General features: G+C 53.7%; 7 protein-coding genes across 8 annotated transcripts, besides 4 other annotated features; 1 reads left to right on the top strand and 6 right to left on the bottom strand.

Annotated features, from left to right (window-relative positions):
- Positions 1–535: 535 nt before the first annotated feature.
- On the bottom strand, positions 536–2,747 carry EKO05_0004467 (Protein S-acyltransferase; the record flags this gene model as incomplete). The annotated part of the gene is made up of 3 exons (XM_059636400.1): positions 536–1,336; positions 1,384–1,492; positions 1,546–2,747. The coding sequence occupies 3 exons, from the start codon at positions 2,745–2,747 to the stop codon at positions 536–538; spliced, it is 2,112 nt and encodes a 703-aa protein (XP_059492383.1).
- Positions 2,531–2,629: a tandem repeat.
- Positions 2,740–2,773: a tandem repeat.
- Positions 2,774–2,927: 154 nt separating this feature from the next.
- On the top strand, positions 2,928–3,559 carry EKO05_0004466 (uncharacterized protein; the record flags this gene model as incomplete). The annotated part of the gene is made up of 4 exons (XM_038939082.2): positions 2,928–3,095; positions 3,156–3,207; positions 3,269–3,447; positions 3,515–3,559. The coding sequence occupies 4 exons, from the start codon at positions 2,928–2,930 to the stop codon at positions 3,557–3,559; spliced, it is 444 nt and encodes a 147-aa protein (XP_038800260.2).
- A 456-nt stretch (positions 3,560–4,015) lies between these two features.
- Positions 4,016–5,551, bottom strand: EKO05_0004465 (Histidine--tRNA ligase; the record flags this gene model as incomplete). The annotated part of the gene is made up of 3 exons (XM_038938756.2): positions 4,016–4,834; positions 4,894–5,432; positions 5,491–5,551. The coding sequence occupies 3 exons, from the start codon at positions 5,549–5,551 to the stop codon at positions 4,016–4,018; spliced, it is 1,419 nt and encodes a 472-aa protein (XP_038800259.2).
- A 410-nt stretch (positions 5,552–5,961) lies between these two features.
- EKO05_0004464 (uncharacterized protein) lies at positions 5,962–6,957 on the bottom strand (the record flags this gene model as incomplete). Its single annotated transcript, XM_038938916.2, has 1 exon — positions 5,962–6,957. The coding sequence occupies one exon, from the start codon at positions 6,955–6,957 to the stop codon at positions 5,962–5,964; it is 996 nt and encodes a 331-aa protein (XP_038800258.2).
- A 967-nt stretch (positions 6,958–7,924) lies between these two features.
- EKO05_0004463 (uncharacterized protein) lies at positions 7,925–9,413 on the bottom strand (the record flags this gene model as incomplete). Of its 2 annotated transcripts, XM_059636399.1 has the most annotated exons (5): positions 7,925–8,438; positions 8,488–8,764; positions 8,826–9,126; positions 9,215–9,224; positions 9,274–9,413. In XM_059636399.1, 5 exons carry the CDS (start codon positions 9,411–9,413, stop codon positions 7,925–7,927), a joined length of 1,242 nt encoding a protein of 413 aa, XP_059492382.1. The 2 variants fall into 2 exon arrangements, with proteins under 2 accessions (XP_059492382.1, XP_059492381.1); XM_059636398.1 differs by having other exon boundaries at positions 7,925–8,764.
- A 44-nt stretch (positions 9,414–9,457) lies between these two features.
- Positions 9,458–9,489: a tandem repeat.
- Positions 9,490–10,006: 517 nt separating this feature from the next.
- EKO05_0004462 (uncharacterized protein) lies at positions 10,007–11,173 on the bottom strand (the record flags this gene model as incomplete). Its single annotated transcript, XM_038938758.1, has 3 exons — positions 10,007–10,491; positions 10,547–10,846; positions 10,948–11,173. The coding sequence occupies 3 exons, from the start codon at positions 11,171–11,173 to the stop codon at positions 10,007–10,009; spliced, it is 1,011 nt and encodes a 336-aa protein (XP_038800256.1).
- Positions 11,174–12,015: 842 nt separating this feature from the next.
- Positions 12,016–12,062: a tandem repeat.
- A 322-nt stretch (positions 12,063–12,384) lies between these two features.
- Positions 12,385–14,611, bottom strand: EKO05_0004461 (Rho GTPase-activating protein; the record flags this gene model as incomplete). The annotated part of the gene is made up of 5 exons (XM_038939040.1): positions 12,385–12,496; positions 12,545–12,854; positions 12,901–13,647; positions 13,700–14,309; positions 14,363–14,611. 5 exons carry the CDS (start codon positions 14,609–14,611, stop codon positions 12,385–12,387), a joined length of 2,028 nt encoding a protein of 675 aa, XP_038800255.1.
- Between the last annotated feature and the right edge of the window lie 40 nt (positions 14,612–14,651).

Below are 14,651 nucleotides of genomic sequence, written 5' to 3'. Positions count from 1 at the left end.
GCAGGGCAAGGCAGTGACGCGCAAAGGAGGCCGTCCGGCTCGCGGGCGCTGGCGGAGCAACAGTGCCAGACTACACGCGTGACAGGCGCGCATCCACTTCCAAGATGGTGCAGACTGGTCAATCAGGCCTACACAGAGGTGCGTGCAGACGCGGCCGACATGGCGACAAGGACTGAGGTCGGATGCGAGTGGAGGGTTGCGAGGAGGAGGCCCCAATTCAGGTAAACATATCAAGCTAGTCAGCAGCCGGCCAATTAGGCCTTCCAGATCTGCCAGTGTCACCACCCTCGCATTCCGTTTTCACTCACGATAGAGCGCAGACGGCGTTTCTCGTAAACAGCGTTTCAATCCTGTTCATGGCTATCCCGGACATGGACACGTCCACACCATCTGATGGCAGCCGTGCGCTATGCACTGTCCAGCGATGCGCTTATTCTCAAGACCACTGAAGCACCCACGGTGGCGGCAACAACCAGTTTGAAAGGGACATCGATTAATTCATTAACTACATGTGCAAGAGTAAGCTCGTCACTCGCTATGCTGTATTCGCGTCGTGCGAGCTTCTAAGCGCCCTTCCAGCCGGCCCTTGAAAGCCCGGGTTGTTACTCACGTCCTGCATTTCCAACCCTCCGCCTTGCTGCTCAGCACTCAATGGTGCCGTACGCTTGCCCTTGCGAGAACTAAATCTTTGATCTCCCTCCTCGTACTCTTTCTTGAAATGCAGATAAGTTGGTGGGCGTGGGCGTTGCAAGACCGCGATCCAGTTCTTGATGAGCGAACCTTGCGTGAAGGGTCTATGCCTATCCTTCTTCATGAACTTGTGAGAATTCAGGTATTCACGCGTAGTCTCGCCCCTGCCCACCAGGAAAAGATGATATACGCCGAGGCTGAAGGGGTATGTCCAGCCCAGCAGTCCATAAATGGCCATTGCAAACGGGACGCGCCATCGATTGATCGCCTGACCAAAAGATGCAGCGTTTCTCGCACGCCAGATTAGAATGTGTGCGAGACTGGCTCCTAGCAGGAAAAGCCCAAGCAAAGTTGTGGCGCAGACGAAAACGAAAAAGTAGCGATAGTTACGACGGCCCACGCAGTTGTTGAGCCAGACACAGTGGTGATCCTGAGTTTCGACACAGTTGTCGCATATGCGGCAATGATGCGCACGCGGAGGACGCCAGATGTTGCAACTCTTGCAGTATTTGGTGGGCACTTCCATGGCTGCATTCGTGCCAGTCGCCGATACGACCATTGTCCACTCGGTCGTTGATGGACCAACATTCAGAGGGTCTTCATTAGGATTAGTGGGCGCAAAAGGGTGTAGGTTGCGTGGTAGGATCTGACAAAGTTAGCGTTGGAGCTGGATAGGTGCAGTCAAAAACCTACGCCCGGGTCTGAAACAGACGCATGAAAGAATGAAGAGACAGATATTAAGAACAGGTAGGCAAAGAGAATGGGTATCGATGGAGAAACGTTAAGCCATAGCCATGGCGCTCTGCGACATAAAGTTAGCTGCGATGAATGGAGTGCTTGAGGGAGGCAACGCACGAAAAACCGAAGAAGAGAGCGGCCGGCAATATGATCATGATCGCGGTTGCAATGTTCACCGGTCGGTCACGAGTGTTTTGGAGTCGCCCACCCCAGCAGAAAGCGGTGTTGCCGGAGAAGTACTGGTAATTTTTGCCAAGCTCCCTCCTCACAGCTTGCTTGGTGGATTCCCTTCGGGCGAGCCTGGGAGACGATTCAGCGGAAGTGAGCTTCTCGTGACCCTGATGAACGCGCGTTTGGGCAGATCGGCCATCGCGGGTGGGCAGCATGAAGCTGGATCGAAAAGAGCGAGGGGATTTGCCCGGCGTGGGAAGCTTGCCAGCGTCGTTGGCATGAGTGTCAGCAAGGTCCAGGTGCTGGGGCCGGGGCCGCTGAAGAGGCGTGATGCTCTCGTCCCGACTGCGCACAGTCTCTGCTCCTGTAGGCGTCGAGTTTGCGGTTGTGCGGTCGGGCATGTCTCGGTCTGTGATGTCAGTCCCGCGTGACGGAGGGGGCTGGTTAAGCTCGTGGTGGAGGCCCAGGGTAGGTTGGCCGCGCATTGTCTGCGTGGAGCCAACGCTTTGGCGATACGAGCTGGCGGTCGAGTCGCGTGCGTTGTTGGCGCGGAGAGAGTTCTGGCCGAGGAGAGAAGTTGGCCGCTGATTACGCTGCTGCTGGAGTCGTTGCGAGCTCATGGGGCGGAAGAAGCCATGGGCGGCCAGCGGGACATGCGTTCTGCTGGCTGCCGTCGTCGGGCGGCTCTGGCCCAAGCTGCCTGCGACGCTCATGCCCCGTCGCGGCGCTGTGGGTTGAGACCAGCGTGCCTGGCTGCCCGAGTGCGCGGTCGCAATGGAAGATGGGCGCGAGGGGGGCAGCGACGGCTCGCCGACCGGGCCGGTCATGCCCAGCACGCGGCTGCCCGTCGAGCTGCGCTTCTGTTCGACGGTCGTCATGGGCGGAGCGTGGCGGTGGTCAGGGTCGTGGCTGAAATCTTCATGACATCGGCGAGGGAAGGCGCGGAAAGGCGCAAAGCGAGGGAAGGTGTGATGTGGGTGTGGGTGCGAGGTGCGAAGTGCGAAGTGCGGAGGGCGAAGGAGCGACAGGAAAGGAAAACACGCAGGACAGGCGGGTGTTTGGGCGCGGTGACGGCGCGCTTTGGCGGCTGAGAGCGCTGAGAAATCGTGATTACGTGCGAAAGGGGCCGCGCCGTGATGAATGCCCATGGCCCCATGCCATGCCCATGCCCATGGCTGCAAGGTCCGGCTCCCGCACGCTAACCGCTTCTGGCGGAAAGCTTGGCTCGAACCACTGACAGCCACAGCTTTGTCGTCAACGTCCCGCCAGTCCACCTCGCATTCTCTCCGCAACCACCCCCGTCGACACCCACCCTCTCCGACGCAGACATGTCCTCCATCGCTGCCCGCTCAGCCTTCCGCGCTGCCCCGCGCCTCCGCGCCGCCGCTCCTGCCCGCCGCTGGGCCAGCACCGCCCCCTCTGACTCCGGACACGCCGAGAGGCAGGCCGGCAAGGACGCCCTCAAGACCGGAGCGAAGCGCGACCCCGAGCTCTATGTACGCCACGAGCATTTGCCACGCTAGAGCAGGCCATAGGAGGCTAATTGAGTTGCACAGGTGCTCCTGGCCATCATGAGCGGTGTCTTCGGACTCGCAGGCTGGCACTTCTGTAAGCTCCCCAGCTAGTCCAACGGCGCACGACTGCGCAACTCCTTGCTGAACCTGCGCAGCCCGCTCGCCCACCAGCGCCTCGTCCGAGCGAACCGTGTCCAAGGCCGAGCACAGCGAGCCCTGGAAGCAGGGTGGCTCCAGCCCATACCAGTACCACCCCGGCGGTGATACCAGCGTGAAGAAGGATGCTCCTTCGGCCCTCAACGTGGTCGTGATCCCCAACGTTACGCTCCCCAAGGTATGTCAACGGTTTGACCTCGCAGCCACTACACCCTCGCGAGCATTGGCTGATGAACTACCCACAGGAGCTGCACGACACATACAACAAGTGGGGCAAGGACGGCTACTAGACTGCCAACTGCAAGTCGACGCCTGAGTTTCTCACGATTGCTTTGAGAAGAGCAGACACCAGAGCCCTGGACACCTTTTCATTTAGAAGTCAGCTGTACATAAGTCATGTAGCAGAATCCCAAGACCTATAACAACCACCTGCATCCTCTGATGTGGTCCTCATCTGAGCTGCTCATGGCTTAGTTTGATCCTAACACTACACATCGATAACCTTCACGTCTGTAGATCACAAAGGGAACCTGCTCGAGAAGACTTGTCAACTGCCGAGTGATGTGCATAATGCGCAAAGTAAAAGTGACCTTCCACAAGAGCGACACAAGTCGGCACTTCTCTTTTCGTGCCAACCATGGAGAGTGTACAAGCACAGTTCGGTTTGAACATGCCGAGGGCATCAGTGTCTTATGGGTATCTTATGCTCTGTTTTTGTGTCTTTAGATGCCCTTGCCGAGCGTAATCTAAACACCGTTGGTGCTGGGCAACCGTTTGCGAATCTCAGCGACCATGTTGGTCCTGTCAACCAGCACGCCGTCCTTCTCTGGGTTGTTCTCGTCTGTGATTCCCATGACCTTGATCTTAACCTGACCTGCTTTCAATTCTTCTTCTCCCAAGATAACCGCCAACGGTACACCGGCAGTCTCCGCTTGCTTAAATTGCTGTGGTAGCTTTGGCTTGAGTTTGTATGAGAACTCTGTCTTGACGTCAGAAGCCCATAGCTCTTGAGCAACCTGCATGCGTTCCGTCAACATTCCTGTAAAACCTTTGCCGCCAAATGCCATTACAAATACATCGACGTCTTTTGCGCGTTGTGTGGATTGGCCTCGAGCTTTGATGATGCTGATGATGCGATCGATGCCGAAGGAAATACCCACGCACGGAATCGGCTTGCCGCTAAACATACCCACCAGGCCGTCATAGCGACCTCCCGCCGCAACACTGCCGACGCCGATCTCTTGTTGTTTGCCTTTCCCCTGAGGCGCAGAACCATCGGTGACGACCTCGTAAATCAAACCAGTGTAGTAATCCAAACCTCTGGCGAGCGACAAGTCGAACGACACGTGGGTCCGGGCATCAAAGGCGTTCAGGTAGGCGAAAAGCAAATCCATGTCCTGGATACCCTTCTTCACATCTTCGTTCTGTGAGAGCACAGGGTCTGACTTGAGGAACTCAATGATGTCGTCTCCTCCCTTACGTTGGACCCATTCTCCAATCTGATCTGCAATATCGGGGGAAAGACCCTTTGTCTCCATTTCTTGCTTCACCTCCGCCCAGGGCAGCTGTTGAACGTCAGTCACACAGTCATCACTTAAGAGTGTCCCTCTGGCAAAGACCATACCTTGTCCAGCTTGTCCACAGCGGAACTGATCGGTCGTATCAGGTCTTCTTGCACACCGGCAGCCTTGAACATGCCATCCAGGATTTTGCGGTGGTTCATCTTAATGGTATATGACTCCCAGCCGAGAGCCTTGAAAACGTCGCTTACAATCTTGAGAACCTCGGCGTCCGGAATCATGGCGTCGTACGCGCCAGCGATGTCGAAATCGCACTGGTAAAACTCCCTCATACGGCCTTTCGTCATGGCAGGTTGGTCACGGCGGTAGACCTTTGCAATCTGGTAGCGCTTGAAGCTCTGAACGCTGGGGTTCATTGCGAGCCATCGCGCAAGCGGGACCGTCAGGTCGTATCGCAGCGAACACAACTCTCCTCCTTGGTCTTGTAGGTCGTAGATGAGCTTCGAGTCCTCTCCGTATTTGCCACTCAGGATTTCCTTCAGTTCGAAAACAGGCGTGTCAAGGGTCGTGGCGCCGTGGCGCTTGAAAACGGTGGTTACCGTCTCAAAGAGGCGATCACGGAGAGCAGCATCCTCACCAGTCCCTGACAGGGTTAGAACACGAAGATAGGCAGTGAGGAATAAAGTCGGAGTACGCCGTACAGTCTCGGGTGCCCTTTGGCACCTTCAGGTTGAAATTCTTGGACTTGTCGTCTTTGCCCATGTCGTCATCAATGGCGCCAATCGGAGATTGAACGCTGTATATACGGCGAGGTTGAAAGACCCGGGTTGGCGCAGCAATGCGGTTAATTTTACTGCGAGTAATTGTGTGTCGCGGGATGTTTGGGAGGAGCGCGGGGCAGGCGAAGTGGGGTGGAAAGAGCCGCATGAGCAAGAAAGTGACTCAACAGGGAAAAGGTAAGCGCGTCAGTGCAAAGGAAAGCTGTGAGCGAAAGTCGCTCCAACTTGGCCCGTGCACTCATATACTGTGTTCATCACTGGTGAGTGCAATCATGCGGTGTATGTGCTCAAGCTCGATTGATACTGCTGGGAGGGTAGCTAAAGTCCTGGGGACACAAAAGCCGTCAAGAGGGTGTTTCACACAAGATAAAAGGTACCACCATTCGCAGGTACCTACCACGGCTTCCGATAGCTTAGCAGGTCTCTTTGCCCATAGCACTCGGCGACCACAGTCAAGATCATGTCAATTGTCACCCGGGTGTTCAGGTCGACCGGACATGAGCTGTGGTCCTCGGCAACATGATGTCTGGCAGAGGAATACTCACTATGGAGAGGATCTGCGTCTCTCGCTATTTCCTTATTTGAGTTTTGAATTCGCATCATCTGCCGCTGCCTCTCAGCTTCTGCCCGAGACATTATAGTGCGAACTTTGGTCTCCTGCTGTGAATCATGTGGACTTTGATCAAGCTGTTCATTGCGATCTTGGCATGTCTTGTCTAGGAGGTGCGAAGATGTCGGTATACCGGCCTGTACCAAATTGTCACCGAGCTGTGCGAGCAAACGCGCACGTGCAAGCTCAAGGGTACAGTCGTCCGTGTTAGTATCAGTACTTCCTTCAATATCAGCTGGGATGTCTGACGCTTCTGGACCTGTAGCTCGAGGCGGCATGTTGTTATGTGTTTCTGACGACACGTTACCGCTGGCACCAAGTCGAGCATTCCCCACTCCGGGGCTGTAATCGCTTCCGCTGGTATCGTGCAAGGCAGTCTGGTTCGCCTCAGTGTCGTCGTCTGAACCATCAGTCGCCGGATTGACATGGGGTAGGCCTTCCTCGTTTCCGACGTCTTGACATTTGATCCCTTGGCGGAGATTAGTGCTGAGCTGACTCGCTTTGTTTCCTAAATCTCGGATGTGACTCATTTTCTGTGAATCGAGCGTCCCAACCTCACTAGATAGTGCTAGAAGGGTCCAAACCCAGCAGCTCTTTTGACCAGAAATCGTGTCAAATCGATCCATCGCGTGGATGCAATATTCGAGGCCTCGCCTGATATTTTTCTCATCCAGTCGAGATACCTGGGCCGGTGTTGGATACTCACGATCGAGTATGTAGAGCCACTCGTGTCGATTCGATGGCGGTTTCATAGTTGGCGTTTGGTTTGCCTCAGCCATTGACACCTGAGCCAGCCTATGAGAGCTGAGATTGCATAACGTGCTGCGAAGCCTTTTGAAACGGCTGATGAGCTGCTTGTAGTATAATTCTTCAGGATCTGGCTCGTCGAACTCATCGTCGTCAAGATACGTCGCTTGGTAGTCTCTGTCGACTGATATCCAAGCGCCATCTTGGTAGAGTGCGTGTTGGCTGGTAGGAGTTGTGAAGCTTTGCAGAGATATGCTACGTGGGTCTTCGTTGTGCGCTTTCGAGGCTACAAGTAGATGCGGGATCGTTGAAGCTTCTGACCTAGTGCTAATGGTGAGCTGCAAGTCAAGTCGCTAACACAGGTCCAGATCTTAGAGGACTTGATGATTGCTTACCGTACGCTACGAAGGTATGCGAGCGCTTCCCCCATAGAGTCGTCTGAGTGTTCTTCATCAATCGGCAGGGTCGTGCGCATGCCGCATTCGGAGACTGGCCCTGCGCTACGATACTGGTGTTTGTCGTCACGGGACTGTAGTCTGTTGGCCAACGGCTCCGTATGGTGTGTTTTCGTACGCTTGTTACCCGGACTTGGGCCAGCAGCGGGCCTATCGACAGGTGCCCGCTCGCGTTTACGCTCGTTCGTCTTGCTCAAAGCTGCAGAGTTTTCGAGAAAGTCGTCCGGTCGTTGAAGTTTGTTGTATGATCCGCCATCTTTTGTCACGGCCAGGTTCGCGCGAGGTCCCGGCATGTCTAGAAGCGTACACAGGTGGGTTGGTGATAGAGAAATGCATGTACACTCGAGGGCGGGAACCAGGTGCGCGGCGAACGCCCGGGCCAATCAGAGTAGCGCTTTCCACTTTGAGTGTCCTCTAAATTTCATACGAAGGCCATTCTATGTATGGACTACAGCGATGTATGAATTGCGGTTTAATACTGAAGATGACCAATAGTAGTGCATCGCTATGCACCCTATTTCGACTTCCGTACCGCCTCCTGGACTCACTGTCCCTTCCTCTCCTTCTCGATGTTCTCCTTGACTGGCTGATAGGGGTACTTGATGGTCAAGCACCAGATGTCAAGATAATCGCAGATAGTCCAAATCACATCGACAATAAAGCTTCCATGCACACCAACAGCCAGTCCCAGACACATGAAGACAAACGCAACCTGGTAAACGTCGTTGCCCAAAGCGCTTGGCCAGCCCACGCCGATATGATCCTGTAGCCAAGGGCCCATTGAATCAGCGACGCCATAGATCAGCGGATAAATAAGGACATTGCCGCGGGGAAAGCGAGATTTTGTCAAATGCGAGATGATCATGCGACCGACCGAATAGGCGTTGATCAGGCCGGCGTAAAAGATGAATGGCACAAGATGATGGTGCAGGATGAGTGGTTGCAGGAACAGGTAGGCTACAATCAAGATCCAAGCTGCAGCGAAAGTGAGGAGACCAAGGAGTGCGACTCGGGTCTTCTGGCCACGGGCACGGCGTGCCTTCATCACATTATGAGCACTGTAACGCATCAGTATTTTACCCACGTGATGTCGTTGCATCGACTTGCCTGGAAACGGTGTTGAAGACAAGCACAACCCCTCCATATACCATGTACCACTCATTCCAGGCTAGGTTGAAGAGGACGTCGGGGATGAAATCGTGGTTCTGGACGCCTAGGCTTTTGAGCATGGAGCCCTGCCAGAAGCTACCACCGCCAAGGAATGCAGTCGAGGCGTACACAACGCAGAGCGTCAGAATGCCTTCCACTGGCCCAGAAATGACCCCGAGAGTGAGGACATGTGTGTGATACTCATCCCAGGTTTGGACATAGAATGTCAAAGAGGCTGTTGCTGTCAACAACTAGTATTGTGGAGGTCCAGCGCTAATCCATGCTGAAGTACTTACAAGCGAAAAGTGTCAGGACCGTCTTCCAGCCCTGTCCCAGGTTCATAGTTGCAGAGAAGAGCAGCACTTCTAAAGTGGTGTTGATCGCGTCAACACCGTGGTCGAACAGCTCGCCCAGAGGACCACTTTGATGTGTCCTCCGCGCCTGGCTTCCATCGACAGCGTCGAACGTTTGGTAAAGGAACAGACCAATTGCCCAACTAAGGTAAACCCAAGGTGGGCAATCCTGGTCCAGCGTAGGTGTGTACCATAGCAGAGTAAGGAAATTGATGATCACAAAGCCAAAGCCAGAAAGTGTGATCTGACGCGTGGGTCAGCAAACAAGTTGAATGCAAAATTCCACTCATCGTCAAAATCGACGTGTCGAGAACAAACAAGTAGTGACTCACAAGGTTTGGTCTGAACACGTTAGTCGCTGAGTATCAGCCTGCAGGAGAGTATGACTTACGCCATCCACATGGGAAAACACTTGATCACTACATGCGTGTAGAATGGCTTGAGGACATATTGTGAGAGCAGACTGTGATCGACACCGGAGTATTTGTATTCTTTAAGCTTGGGCAGCTTGTCCTGGCGGATGTAAACCATGACTATAGGCACTTCGAGCAATGCGGCAGGGTCTTGCGACCTTCGTTGTTATTGTTGGTGTTGTTGTTCTTGGTGTGCGTCAAGGAAAATCACGAAGGTGAGGGTCGCGAAGCAGAAGCTCAAGGCGGCTTGGCTTGTGATTGCGGCAATGACGTGGGTCACCACAGCGGGGCGCGACCACAGAACCTTGGAACGACAGAATTGGCCGGCAGCTGTCACGTCGTAACAGTGGTAGACTACACACTAGCATCGGACCCTGTTATTCTTCAGTAGCATGCATGCCGTGTAAAACCAGCTTATTTTGCTCAGCTGTCGTGAGTACGACAAGCTTTGTTGGTCCCGGCTGCGATAGCCTCCAGCTCGATCGATGAGCCATCTCATAAAAGATCAGAGCACATAACAACATTGTGCATGCAGTTCAATTGTTCCATTTGCAGTATCCTTCTTCAGACATCCGATATCACCTGTCCTTCCTATTGGAAGCAAGCTTCTTCTCCTTCTGCACTCACGCTGGTTTGGCCGGCGTTCTAAAACCCTGGCCGATTATCCATCAATCTTCCTGGTCGTCGCATATGCCAGCTATCGATGATTGGTCAAGCGACAGTGCTCCATGCACAAGGGACCAAGATCCGGCTCTTCATAGTCTGAATCAACGGCACAGTTTTGTGCACTGTCTCTCCCCAGCCCTCTACATTCCAACTCTGCTCACGACGAACTTTGCGCTCTTCCAAGTTCGGGAACTGCCACAAATGATGTACAGTGTTCAGGTCACCAATCTGGACGAACCAGGCGCCGACACCCTCCATGACCTCCCTGCGTGCCTTCAGGCCACGCCTCCAGTGCGTCTCCCATTCAAGCAGGTTACCCGGGTGTAGTGTGTAAGAACGCAGTTCGAAGAGACCGCCGAGTTGGCGTGGAGAGGTTGTAGGCCAGAAGGAGAATTCCTGCATGAGCGATGTGCGCTTCGACAAGATTAGGCTCTTCAACTTGGCATCGAACGCAGCGAAGTCCGGATGTGATTGAATGTTGTGCAGAGATTGGTGGTAGCCTTCGTAGCGTTGATACTCCCAAATGTGAACTGTGATCATTGTAAGCGCAATGTGAACATGGCTATGCAACGCCAATAAACTTACCAAACGTGTCACAGTCGCCAACCTCAGTCCTCCAGCTGCCCACAAGATGCACCTTGTTCTTGGGTATGGCTGCCATTTTCGGATACCAGTTTCCCACCAGCTCATTGTACTCTTCAACCTTGTCTGGCTTGACCTCGTGGAACACGATCGAGTGGACGTACTTGCCACGCGCCAAAACCTGAGAAAAACTCCGTTCGATGTCTTTGTCGAGCTCGCGGCCTTCGGGCGTGCCGTAGATGAGGGATGATAGTGGTCCGCTCTTCTTCTTGCCAGTTTCGTGCTCACGGGTGCGAGCTTCTTCTGCAGTTCAAAGATGTTAGCGACCAGAATCTTGTCAATGACAGCGGCGCTTCCGTTAGGCGAAGGGTATGAAACAGACAGGACACGAGGAGAATACGCACTTTCTTGCTGCTCCTTCTGCTTTTGAGCAGCTACGAGTCCATCGCGGAACTCCTTCTGCTTCTTATTGAAGCCTGCTGCGGCGTCGGGCGTGATGTCGGCAAGCGCTGGGGCTCGAGCTGAGCTTTGCGTGACAACACCAGCCGTGAAAGAGCGCGAGCCGGCGGCTATTGAGCGAGGCGCAGGCAAGATGCGATCTACGCTGCCACATACACGTCGCGCGAGCATTGCGGAGGGACTGTGTTTATCAAAGTTGTCCTTTGATTATTGGCGACCGCAGGCGGACGAGATGAGAAATTCGAGATTGTAGATGTGCACCCTTGCTGCGTGTGAGCACAGCGAGTTGTTGATGAAGAGGAATCGAGCACGCTGGATTTGGGCGTCGTGTACTTCACACAAGCTTAGGGAGCTTCCCCTCATCGCCCGTGCTGCAGCTGCCCCTGCTAGTGCCAACGTAGCTGACCCAAGCTGCCTACCGTAAGAGCTGGAGCTGGAGGCGAAAACCGGGGAAGACCCACTCCATCTCGAGTGTGGAGTCAATATACGTAGTAATGTCTCTGTGGGTGTATGCATACGTCACCGTATGCCCCCTGCGCCTGAACATCCATCGTAGGATCCGCGGCCGAGAATTCCTCCTAATGTCGTGGGTGTGTCATCCATATTAAAAGTTGACAATCACGTATCCTCAGAAAGCAGACAGAACATTGGGCAAACTAACAAGTAATTCGTCTGAGCTAGTCGCCTTTGGCTTCAAAGGTATCAACTGCGTACTAGTCAAAGCAATACATTTGTGTTCGAGGAACCCCTCCTTGGATACAGGCCTTCGTCACGCCAGGATTGTCCGATCTGTACTGCGTTGCTGGAGCGTGCACCGCATTGCACGTAGCCAGGATGGTTACTGAAGTATATTCGGTTCGAGTATTTTTTTTTTTTTAAATGTACCTGCTACGCACGTTGCAAGGACAATATCCTAGGTTCAGAGCGGAATGAATCCAAACCTTAACGAGGGATTTTGCGCAAGTGTCTCTTCGATTGTGTCAGATAGCAATGTACACTGAAGTGCTAAAAGCATGTAATTGGAAAGCAATGATGCACTGCAGATGCAATGCTTTGAAATAACGCAACAATTGTTGTGCATCGATAGGCAGTGACCACAGCCCCAGGCGTGATTATCCGGGCAAAGATATAAATGAACGGGAGCTTAGACGTGTGAGACCACAGCGGAGTCAAAATGACTACAGATCATGGGACTCAATGGTTGTTCATAAGAATTACATAAGTAGGCCCCTCACAGACACTGCAATGATGATATTGCAACGTGCAGATAGTGTACCACGCCAGCGCTGAACAACTGAAGCAGTCGGCAAGAAATGTATGGCAAGTTGAGCCACATTGGAGAATACCGGGTGCCATGGCGATAACTCATGGCCTGTATGTTACTAATCTTCGTCAAAAATTTGCAACACGTTGTCTAGAATGGTAATTATAACGCGTGCCTGAAGCCCTGCGTCAGCCATGTTGTTGCCTTTATGTGGTCCCATGATAGATGGCCTATAGAGAGTCAGCTAGATCCTCCCTTGATATGGATGCCAGACTTACGCCCAGCAGATGCCCAAATTAGCTGTGCTCATGCGATTGATTTCAGAAGACTGTTGTACCCGGTGGAGGTGCAGCACTAATGCACGAAGGGTTGCGTAGTTGGGATCAGGGAGTGCATTGATCAGCGCGTGCATGGAATCTCGGCGCATCGTGTCATCGTCAACTCGGGCAGCATCGATGAACTTGTTATAGAATTCTCTTGTGAGAAGTGGATCGGGGAGCTCCCTGAAGAACTGCTTCAACAGACCGGCAACGCTATTGACGTCGTGTTGAAATGCTTCGGGATTTCGAAAGTCTACCTGTGATGCGTCTAAACCGAATAAGTATTGAACCAAAGGATGACATGATGAACTTACCACTGTCGAATAGGGCCTTCATCTGTTGAATATGAGAGGAGGTCCCTGGTATGCGATAGATACCCTCTACCTCTAATCCAAAGAGATCCACGGCCTGAATGCACTGGTAGACTACCATGGGCACTGGTGAGCCATCTCGGTGGAACAGATCCTCGAGCGTGATACCAAATATCGGATTGACTGGAGGTTGTGGACTATTGTACAGGACGCCGCTCGTCTGCTGCGCTGTTGCTTGACCTGCGGGTCCCCGTGGGTACTCGGCCTGTGTGAAGGAGTTTGCCGCAACTGGAGAGTAGGGAGAATTCCCATATGTTGGTGCCTGAGGTTGCGAGGACTGGGGCGGTGCCTGGTACGAAGGAAAGCCGGCTTGATGTTCTGGCTCGAGCTGCTGGGAAGAAGGCTGCTGTTGAAATGACGAGCTGTTTGCCTCTGATTGCTGAGTGGAGAAAGGTACTGGCGGCTGAATCTGTGGAGGTATTGATGCGCGACGGTCATTGTTTATGGTTGGAGCCAAGGATGGGTACGATTGTGCAGGAGCCTGAGTGGGGTGCTTTACGTATTGCAGCTCAGATTTGACTGCAGAGGTCTTGGACGCATTGTTCATGATGTAATCGTCAAAGTCTTTATCGTTGTTGATCTGGTAAATCAGTTGATTCATGCTTGGTGGGGCCTGCACGGTACTGCCCTTAAGTGGTTGTGGGCTAACTACCTGGCCGTTATTGACGACCAGCTTCTCGTTGAATGATGCTGTAAGGGTTAGTGTGGTGTGGCTTGAGACTGGAACGGGTGTCACACATACCGTATTTCTGCATCTCCATGGTCAGCGCTGCGTCCGTCTCTTTGATGAGATCTAAGAGACCGGAGACAGCTTGTGGGCGTGCCGACGCCAGGAGCTCTTTGCGGTACACTTGCGCCGTCTGAACCTTGCTCGCATAGTCTTGATCTGCGGCTTGTAGCTTGCGTTGGAGATCCTCTTCGTGTTGGGCGGCTGATTTGGGGCCTTTTAGTCCAAACTTTCTGCCAGCGCCTGTGTCTCCTGTTTTGACGCGGTCAAGATCCTCAGCCAGCTGGTCATATTTTGCCTTGGCCTTCTCTGCGAGCTTCTCGGCGTCCTGCACCTTTGCTTCTGCCGCCAGACCTGTCTGCTTCAGCGCCTTGCGGTTCCCGTCCATCTTGTTCGTCAGCTGCAGAAGGTTTTCGTGCATAGCGTGCAGGGCGAGCCCAAATTGGGTACCGTTGTCGGCGATGCGCTCGTTCGCGTGGAGTACATGTTCGAACTGGGTCGCGTACGATTCGTGACGCGTATCTGCTTTGCGCAAACCATCGATGGTCAACCGGCTAAGCTTCTTCAAACTGCCAGCATGCTCCTCCTCCATAGCACCGCGGCGCTTGAGAAAGCTGGCGAAATCCTGCACGTAGGTTGTCAGCCAGAACGTGTCAGAAATAGGGAAGGAGCACAAACTCGGGCACTCGCAATGCTAGCCTTCAGCCGGCTCAAAAGTGTCATCACGCCAACATCTGAGTGCAGGACATCGTGCACGCGCTGCTGCGTCTGCGCGTCCTGGGGCGGCGCTCGCTGCTCTGGCGATGCAGGCGCCGGTGCGTCTACGGGCGAAATGGGCGCATCATCATTTGGCCCCGCGGCGCTGTCAAAGTCTGGGTTAAAGCTGTCGCTGCTCGTCACAGGCGGTATGGATGGCGGTGCAGCCATTGTATGTGTTGTTGACGTGGATGACGATGCAGCTGTCAGC

Source organism: Ascochyta rabiei, chromosome 6 (genome assembly GCF_004011695.2).
Source record: "Ascochyta rabiei chromosome 6, complete sequence".
Classification (NCBI taxonomy): domain Eukaryota; kingdom Fungi; phylum Ascomycota; class Dothideomycetes; order Pleosporales; family Didymellaceae; genus Ascochyta; species Ascochyta rabiei.
Note: the sequence above shows the minus strand (reverse complement) of the source record. Positions and strands in the feature narration are given on the sequence as shown.